We start from the raw sequence: 10030 nt of genomic DNA, 5'->3' as shown, positions 1-10030 counted from the left end.
TTCTAAAATCTTGGAGAGGAATGGGAGATTCGATATAGGCCGATAGTTTTTTATATTTTCTGGGTCAAGGTTTGGCTTTTTCAAGAGAGGCTTTATTACTGCCACTTTTAGTGAGTTTGGTACACATCCGGTGGATAGAGAGCCGTTTATTATGTTCAACATAGGAGGGCCAAGCACAGGAAGCAGCTCTTTCAGTAGTTTAGTTGGAATAGGGTCCAGTATGCAGCTTGAAGGCTTAGTGGCCATGATTGCTTTCATCATTGTGTCAAGAGATATAGTACTAAAACACGTGAGTGTCTCCCTTGATCCTAGGTCCTGGCAGAGATGTGCAGACTCAGGACAACTGAGCTTTGGAGGAATACGCAGATTTAAAGAGGAGTCCGTAATTTGCTTTCTAATGATCATCTTTTCCTTAAGAAGTTAATGAATGTATCACTGCTGAAGTGAAATCCATCCTACCGCTTGCCATGCAGTAGCAGGGAGAACAGTCTATGAGTAGGTTGGCTGGAGTCTTTAACAATTTTTAGGGCCTTCCTCGGACACCGCCTGGTATAGAGGTCCTGGATGGCAGGACACTTGGCCCCGGTGATGTACTGGACTGTACACACTACGCTCTGTAGTGCCTTGCGGTCAGAGGCCGAGCAGTTGCCATACCAGGCAGTGATGCAACCCGTCAGGATGCTCTCGATGGTGCAGCTGTAAAACATTTTGAGCATATGAGGACCCATGCCAAATCTTTTCAGTCTCCTGAGGGGGAATAGGTTTGTCGTGCCCTCTTCACGACTGTCTTGGTGCTTGGACCATGTTAGTTTGTTGGTGATGTGGACGCTAAGGAACTTGAAGCTATCAACCTGCTCCACTTAAGCCCCATCGATGAGAATGGAAGCGTGCTCGGTCCTCCTTTTCCTGTAGTCCACAATCATCTCCTTTGTCTTGATTACGTTGAGGGAGAGGTTTTTGTCCTTGCACCACATGGTCAGGTCTCTGACCTCTTCCCTACAGGCCGTCTCATCGTTGTCGGTGATCAGGCCTACCACTGTTGTGTCATCAGCAAACTTAATGATGGTGTTTTGAGTCGTGCCTGGCCATGCAGTCATGAGTGAACAGGGAGTACAGGAGGGGACTGAGCCCCTGAAGGGCCCCCGTGTTGAGGAACAGCGTGGCAGATGTGATGTTACCTACCCTTACCACCTGGGGGCGGCCCATCAGGAAGTCCAGTTGCAGAGGTAGGTGTTTAATCCCAGGAACGTTATCTTAGTGATGAGCTATGAGGGCACTATGGTGTTGAACACTGAGCTGTAGTCAATGAATAGCATTCTCACATAGGTGTTCCTTTTGTCCAGGTGGGAAAGAGCAGTGTGGAGTGCAATAGAGATTGCATCATCTGTGGGTCTTACACTGAGGGATGACTGCTCTGAGAGATAATGTTGCAGCTGAACCCCTCTTGACCACTTTCCTCAAAGTTTGGCATCTTCTCTTTGTTTTCATATATCTGCAGTCCCAGGTAGCCTACATTCAAAACAACACAATGTCACAAGGGAGTCTAACTTTGAATTATCAATGACTGTGAATGTGGTCCATTCAGTGAATGATGTCCGTTCAGAGAACCCGCAGTCAGCATCTATATAAGACTGGGCTACTACTGTGATTTTAGGAACAACTGGGTGATAATATGTGGTCACTACTGCAGAGAATTGTGCTCCATTGACTAAGCATTGTTTCTCTTTGATGTTAAAGGGATAGTTCACCCAAATTACAAATTACTTATTGGTTTCCGTACCCTGTAAGCAGTCTATGGAAAAGGATGACAGCATCCATGCTTTGGTTTTGTTTCCCATTGCATTATTTCCAAATGCTAACGTTTTAGCATTTGTGGCACAAATAAATTGCAAGTCATTGTACCTATATTAGCATTTTTTGACATCATGACCAAATCATGAGCTACCCAATCAGTTGAGCTACCCAATCAATTTCAGATATGGATGATTTGAGCTTGATGTGTGAAAAATGTTAATGTAGGTACCATGACTTTCTTCGGATTTGTGCCACAAAAGTTAAAGCACTAAAATGTTAGCATTTAAAAACAGTGCCAGGAAAATAAAACCAATACGTTGATTGCTTTCATACCTTTTCCGTAGACTGCTTACAGAGTAAGGAAACCAATATGTCATTTGGGTGAACTATCACTTTAACAACAAAGTCACAAGTTAGTTATAACATTATTACCGGTGTTCCTGGTAAACACGATACATCGTTTTCATAACACATTGAAAAATAACCTGCCATGGAGACACCATATTTATGTATTCATTTCTTTATTTAATCATGCATGCCAGACATGATCCTATTCATATTGAAGAATACAGATTTGCATTTGCATCCAAATAATCACTACCGTGAGGTCATTTAAAATCTCTCTCTCTCATATCAATTTCACAATGTATTTCTGTACATAATCAGTGGAAGAACTGCATGCATTAAAGGACACTAAATAAAGTGAGACTGCTGGAAGATAAGTCCCCTCAAGTAAAACTACAATATCAGCATTATTGCAGAAATGTGCTTGGACGCCCCTTTAGGATACAAGTAGCCTACTCTCCAACAGACTGAGGGGAAACGAAAACCTCTTTGAATTATAACCATAATCTATCATTCACAAAACTGTATGATACAGTATAGGAAAATATTGAGAAAATACTGTACATTAGGTTTCGTTGGATCGCATTGGCAAAATTCTCAGTATTAGGCTACTGTCATATGTGTCCTCAGACATACAGTACCAGTCAAACGTTTGGACATACCTACTCATTCCAGGTTACATATGGAATCATGTACAGTAGTAACCAAAAACAGTGTTAAACAAATCAAAATATATTTAATACTTTGGATACTTCAAAGTAGCCACCCTTTCACTTGATGAAAGCTATGTACACTATTGACATTCTCTCAACTAGCTTCATGAGGTAATCTCCCTTAATGCATTTCAATTAACAAGTGTGCCGTGTTATAGGTTAATTTGTGGAATTTCTTTCCTTAATGCGTTTGTGCCTATCAGTTGTGATGTGGCAAGGTAGGGTTGGTAGACAGAAGATAACCCTATTTGGTATAAGACCAAGTCCATATTTTGGCAAGAACAGCTCAATCATCCGTCCTCAAACCAATTGAGATGGTTTGAGATGAGTTGGAGCGCAGAGTGAAGGAAAGGCAGCCAACAAATGCTCAGCATATGTGGGAACTCCTTCAAGGTGAAGCTGGTTGAGAGAATGACAAGAGTGTGCAAAGCTGTCATCAAGGCAAAGGTTGGCTACTTGAAGAATCTAAAATCTAAAATATATTTTGATTCGTTTAACACTTTTTTAGTCCCATACGTGTTATTTCATAGTTTTGATGTCTTCACTATTGTTCTACAATGTAGAAAATAGTAAAAATGTACAAAAAAACCTTGGATGAGTAGATGTGTCCAAACTTTTGACTGGTACAGTACATAGATCTCCCTTTTATTTGATATCGTAGTGTATTGTACAACAGAGCAAACATTTACAGAGCATTTACACATGATTTAGAAGTGCTATGGACATGTTTGTCCTTGCATGCCCCCTTTCCATAAGGAAAACAAAAATACTTATTTTGTCCCCGTGAGTGCTAAGAGCCCATTCACTGAGGTTAATTAAAGGACCCAGGATCCAAACCAGTGCCTGGACTAAAACCCAAAGGGGAACCAGACCTTCACCTTATCACTCTTCTATTGCAATGCAATGTTCCTTCAACGAGTGTGTTCAATGGTGTTCAGACATCTTTTGAACAGTTTGTTCACTTTTTTAAACTTTAGCTTATTTATTTACGAAACATTTTGTAAAAGTGAACTATTCCGTGTATTGTGAGACAAAACCGCACCAACAACTAACAACATGAGAATCCAACATTGTGCAGTTTTCTTTTCATGACTATATGCACCCTGCACCTGAAAGTTGTTGGATGTTCTTACACTGGTTTTGAACAAAAGCACAAGCTGAACGGAATATTCTTCACACTTTGTGATTGTATTAAAGCTCATTGTTGGTTTTAGTTGGTTTTACCTTTGACTCCTGTGTCCACAAAAGGGGCGGGAGGGTTTGGTTTCATGGAACACAACTGAAGAGAGAGGTCATTTTACATTTCCTTACACACAAAAAATATAGATCTAAGGTCCCATGAGAATTTGGGTTGAATGCATACGCACAGTGATTAGCGGAGGCCTGTCTGCTCAAGAGAGATTGGAATATTCCTTACTTTACAACACATTTCCTCCATCTGTTGACTGTCACTTGCACATCTACATCCTTACAAAACAAAGAAGCAGTTTAGGAAACGTGTGAAAATACCCATTCAATAATATTGGACATTGATAAGGCAAATTAAACATTCAGACCAAGAGTGAAGATACACAGAGAGCAGCCAGTCCCCCCCATCTCCAAAAAAACTATCAAAAGGCAAAGAGTGCCAGTGTCACCTCCTAGGTCTATCTCCTAGGTCTATCTCCTAGGTCTTGCACATGTTCTTAGCCATGAAATCAATGTTTTTCTCCAGTGTACGACAAAACGCTGTAACCACTTGGACTGCATTATCCCCACAGTTAAGAAATTCAGGAACATAATACCATGGGTCCTAATTGTGTAACTAGATTCGCGAGAAAAGTTACAAACAAAATAAATGTGCAGATTTCATGTAAATGTTTTAATTACTGTGATTTTCAAATAGCCACTCCATGCTTGAAAGGCACCCTCAGTTTGGTAATGCTTGTAGAGGAGTATTGCTTTAAAATATCCAACTTACATTAAAAAATATATTTTTCTTTCTCTTTGACAGCTGCTCAAGAACATACAATATAAACAAATGATTCAATACTTGTGATTGCAATGTACAATATAGTAATTAATCACATGATATATTAAGTAAACCATATAATACATCAGTGCTTATAGGTGACACCTTTTATACATGTTAAAAGCTTGTAATAATTCAATACTTTAAATTTGACAAAATGGCACTGAGAAGGTATAAATAGTCAGTTCGTATTTCAAACAGCCATTCAATTATTCATTGTAAGCAAAAAAAAATAGGGCAATATAAGCAATCAAAACAATTGCAATGTAATTCAATTAAAGTGATGTAATACTGATCAAATATAAAACACAAACGTATCTCATTTGTTGAGAACCTGTGATGTAAATGTTACTCATCTAGTTCCGTCTTTACAAACATGTGGTAACAGGCATTCCACACCAGTCAGATTAGTATGCGTTGTAATAAATTAAGGGATTTAAAAAAAAAACACCGGTTCTCTGCCATTTCTTGTTTCTATTAACTTGAAAGGTGTCTCTACCTCTCATAAAAGGCATACGATTCATAGAGCTGACTCTTTTGCAAATGTTTCAAATAACTATTCTGTAGTCCTACACATTTTTGCAGACAATTTTCTGCCGGTTCAAGTTTAAGCATTCTAGGTGATTACATTGGTTAGTCTGGTGCTTCAATTTGAATAGAAGAAATCATGAATGACTGCAAAAAAAAAGGTAAGAAGGACGGATCCAAAGTTAGTTCATAGGCCAGTGTCTGTCTAGCTTTCCAGCCTCCTCATCTTGAAGCTCACTATTCATACCGGACAGGAGATTAAAATGTCTGGCTACTTGAGACTGATGTCAGACCCAAGCAACAGAATGCTGCTGCCACAGAAATGAAAGGAATGGGTATTATTACCAGTCATGTATGATGTCATGTATGATGTTTGGTTGCTAAAAAGGCTACTTTAATCGTTTTGATTTTGAAGTGTTGCAATTTCATAGTGGGCATACTGCTTAGGATGAAGGACTCTCCAAATAGGGTCACATCTCCCTCTTGTGTCCAGTTCTGAGTTTTTTTTACTGAGAAAAGGCGATCTAAGGGAAATACTTATAACATTGGGATGGTGCTGGTGCTGTCAAACAATCTGTTACATTAGAGGAATTGTTTTGGATTTCCTTCACCCATTCCATACACCTTGAGTGCATGTATGATTATGTGTGTGTGCGTGTTTACTCCTCTACACTGTAGGCCACAGTGACAATAAACCCACGTGACTGGGGATTGGACAACGCAAGTAAATAGATAGACACTTACGATGAATCTACATTTAACTAAATATTCCATCTTACTTGTTACTGAGGTCATGTAGGTAATATATTTTAGTGCCCTGGAACTCTGTTGGGTCAATGCTACCTGACTGTCAGTGTGCATGGATTTTAAATCAGGGACATGCATTATACATAATAGAGCCCTATTATATCCAGAAATTCAACCTGCACCACCAGTTTGGGGTGGCAAGTAGCCTAGTGGTTAGAGTGTTGGGCCAGTAACCGAAAGTCTGCTGGATTGAATCCCCTAGCTGACGAGATAAAAAGCTGCCGCTCTGCCGCTGAACAAGGCAGTTAACCCACTGTTGCCCAGTAGGCTGTCATTGTAAATAAGAATTTGTTCTTAACTGACTTGCCTAGTTAAATAAAGTTTCAATTAAAAATAAAAAATAAAAAAACGTTTGACTGGTCTCTATGTGTGTTCTACTACAGTCACTACTGCTGTAATCTAGTTCACCTGACCCTTCCCCCTAATGTTCAGATGGTCTGGTGGACCAAAGCTTCCAACATGGCCTTCATTAACCCAATAGAACGATCAGGAAAAAGTCCTGACCCATAGCCATTGGCTTTATTTCTAATCAATCACCTCCCTCCGAACACCTCAGCTCTCCACAAGTTTTTTTTTATTTCGGAGCCATGACTGTTTTTCAATACCACATAGGCCAGATTTTAGTAGTTGGCGTTTCAGGCTTATATGCGATACGTACAATTACCCTGGAGACTAGGTTACAAATTATGCTGCTGTTGTAGCATGCAGTTACAGTAGCATGCAGTGCTATGTCTGTGGTGGAAGCACAAAAGCAAAGAGTCATATCCATGGGTATGGGCGGTTTAAGGGCAAAGAGAAAATAAGGAGAACCTGAGGAAATTTGGCAATACTGACCTACAGTCATATATTGTCAGGTGGCCAAGTTGATCATTTTCTAAAGACTCTGGCTAACCTGTTATTAGTCCCCAAAAAATTCTCTATACTTTCTATGTGGACTAGACTAGTGTTCTGTGACATGTGATGCATTAGTGTGTTGACTTGACAAAAAAAATGGTACACAGACACGGTACATAGCCTCCATTACCAAACACGCAATGAGAGTCAGCTTGAGGAGGAGGTAAGAACTACCCTAGCTTCATAGCACTTTGTTTAAGACTGGTAGGTTCCCTCCCCATAGACCTTGCTTTCCCCCCAGCCAGCCCTATGGTCCTGTATAACAGAATGTGCCCTGTCCCATTGTTGTTCCCTTCATAATTGTCACGTGTAGTTGTGTCTGCTGTTGAAGCTGCGGAACGCAGAGGGGGTGGTCAGCTTCCTCATGGAGAGGCTGTCTGTCTTGGCGTCAGACCGCGCCCCAGACTTGCTCCTCAGGAAGGGGTTCCTGGGTTCCCCCAGAACCCCATGGTCTGCACCCCTCTCCATCCTCTCACTGACCGACAGGCTTTTTCTGTGGGGAGGAGGTGCCAAGGATGGGTGGGAGGAGTCGTCTGAGGAGCAGCTGTTGGCTCGTTCCAGCCTGGAGAAGGGCGAGCAGAAGGGGGTTCCACTCGCCCCTCCTAAGCCACTCCCTGTGCGACGGGGCTCGGGGGCAGGGACCATTTCCTCTAGGTCTTCAGGTTCTGACTCTGTGTGGCTGAGCTCGGCCTCGCGCTCTGGGTGGGAGGAGCTCATGTCAGGGGGCTTGTCAAAGGGGAATGAGGTGGAGCCTCCGGGGGAGTGGCAACAGTCGTCGGTGGAGTAAGGGGCAGAGACACACCTGGTGTCTATGCAGTCGGTGATGCTGGAGTACTCAGCCGCTTTGACCTGAACTCCTGCCCCTAGGCCTCCATAGCACCCTCGCGGTGTGAACATGAGGCTGTGAGACTTGACCAGCTGAGGCTCTTCCAGGTAGCCCCCGCCGCCAGTGGACAGGTAGCGGCTGCTTTTGGAGCGCTCCAGTAGGCCCGCTGATGGTGGAGGAGAGGGGTCCAGTTCCCAGAGCGGCACAGTGTTATCTGGGAGCAGGTTGGCGGAGCATAGTGACAGGTCTGCAGCCACGCTGTCCTCGAACACGGCCCCACCCTCAGAGTGTCTGTCGCCCAACCCACTGCCTCCACCATAGTCCCTCCCGCTCGACAGCACCGCCTCCATAATCTCAGAGTGGAGCGAGGAGTCAGGCCGGAGGGGAGGGGCCATCCTCAGTGGGTCGAAGAAGACCTTGGCTGGCCCCTCCTCCTCGGATGCCGACACAAAGATGTCGACGCAGGAAGAGGGGCGGTGCTGCTGGGAGACGGACAGCGTGGCCAGTGGGAGGGGCTTAGACTCCTTGGGGGCAGAGCACAAGGCCACCGACTGTGAACTATTGGCTCGTTGCAGGCTGAAGGAGTGCTCCTTGAGGAAACGGTGAGCCCGGTCGGCCCCGGCTCGCTCGCGACCTCCCCCCACGTAGAAAGAGTGGCTGCGTGTGCGCATGGCCAGACTGGTGGGGGAGGGCGGCGACATGGAGCCCTCTGCACCTTCATTGAGTCGGTAGGAGTTCCCCTCTTGGCTGTTGAAGCTGCTCTGGCGCAAAAAGTATGCTGCATCTGGGCACTCACCCTGACGCAGCACGTAGGCTGAGTCTGTGCAGTCGGAGGAGGTGCGAGAGCGGGCCTTGTTGACCTCTCCCTGCTCCACTCCCGTGACTCGCTCCAGAGCCACAGCAATCCGACCAATCAGCTCCTCCATCTGGGCCAGACGGATGTCCACGGTCTGTAGAGATGCCTTCATGAAATGTTCTCTCTCATTCACCTCCTCCAGACGCATAGCCATATTCTCCACTCTGCAACAGACAGAGAAGAGAGAGAGAAAGAGAGAAGAGAGAAAGCGGAGAGAGAAGGGAGATGGAGGGGGGAGAGAGAGAGAGGAGGGGGGGAGAGAGAGAGAGAGAGAGAGAGAGGGGAGCGGGTGGGAGGGAGAGAGAGAGAGAGAGAGGAGGGGGAGAGAGAGAGAGAGGAGGGGGAAGGGGGAGAAAAAGAAGGGTGAGTGAGAGAGAGGGGGGTGAGAGAGAGGAGGGGGTGAAAGTGATTATATTGTCCATGACTGGAAATAATGGCAGCAAAGTAAGAGCCTATCATGTGATGTACTTAAAGAATAAGTTATTTTTTTAGAACCAAATAGGGTATTTGAACCAAATAATGGCATGTTATAGAAAAGTCCAGACACTGTTTTTGAGAAACTTACCCAAACCAGCAAATCACTTCTTCATTCTCGTTGTGTAGTGTGGGGGACGGAAAAAAAACATGAACAAAGGCTCAAAATACACCCAAATACATCATTTTAGAAACGGCAAAGCCCTCAGTACGCTGATGCAAGTCTTTAGCTTTTGTACTCATGAAATTGTGTCGTTCCGAAATTTATCCGCAACATTATATTCCATTTTTTTTGCGACTCTACCAATACCACGTCGTCCATTCTACGGGTAACTGTGAAAATAAAGGAAACACTTGAATAAATTAGGGACACAAAGTATATTGACAGCATGCAGAGCTTCCACACAGGAAGTTCCAGACACTTGTAGAATCTGTGCCAAGGTGCATTGAAGCTTTTCTGGCGGCTCGTGGTGGCCCAATACCCTATTAATGTGTTTCCCTAATTTTGGCAGTTACCTGTAGCAGCAGGCTACACGGAGAATGGAACAGATGGATAGCGGAAATTACTCAAGTTGCACAAAACTGAATATTCAATTGTGGATAAAGTTCGTAATGACACAATTTTATGTATACAACATCTAAAAACCTGCATCACTATACTGAGAGTTTCTAAAAGGACGTATTTGGGTGTTTTTGGAACCTTTGTTCATGTATTTTTCATACACTGTGAGGATGAGGAAGTGATTTGCTGACAAAAAGGAAGAGCCTACATCACGTGTTGT

General features: G+C 43.6%; 1 protein-coding gene across 3 annotated transcripts in view; it reads right to left on the bottom strand.

Annotated features, from left to right (window-relative positions):
* Positions 1-2298: 2298 nt before the first annotated feature.
* LOC110535806 (transient receptor potential cation channel subfamily M member 3) overlaps positions 2299-10030 on the bottom strand; it is a 208449-nt gene continuing 200717 nt past the window's right edge. For all 3 annotated transcript variants that reach the window (XM_021621100.3, XM_021621102.3, XM_090189132.1), the window contains one exon: positions 2299-8938. In XM_021621100.3, coding sequence (XP_021476775.3) covers positions 7396-8938 — 1543 coding nt within the window. In that variant the 3' untranslated portion in view covers positions 2299-7395. The remainder of the gene's footprint in view (positions 8939-10030) is intronic.

The sequence above is a fragment of the Oncorhynchus mykiss genome, chromosome 11, assembly GCF_057628025.1.
Source record: "Oncorhynchus mykiss isolate SJ-2025 chromosome 11, ASM5762802v1, whole genome shotgun sequence".
Classification (NCBI taxonomy): domain Eukaryota; kingdom Metazoa; phylum Chordata; class Actinopteri; order Salmoniformes; family Salmonidae; genus Oncorhynchus; species Oncorhynchus mykiss.
The sequence above is the reverse complement of the archived record's forward strand: the minus strand, read 5'-3'. Positions and strand labels throughout refer to the sequence as shown.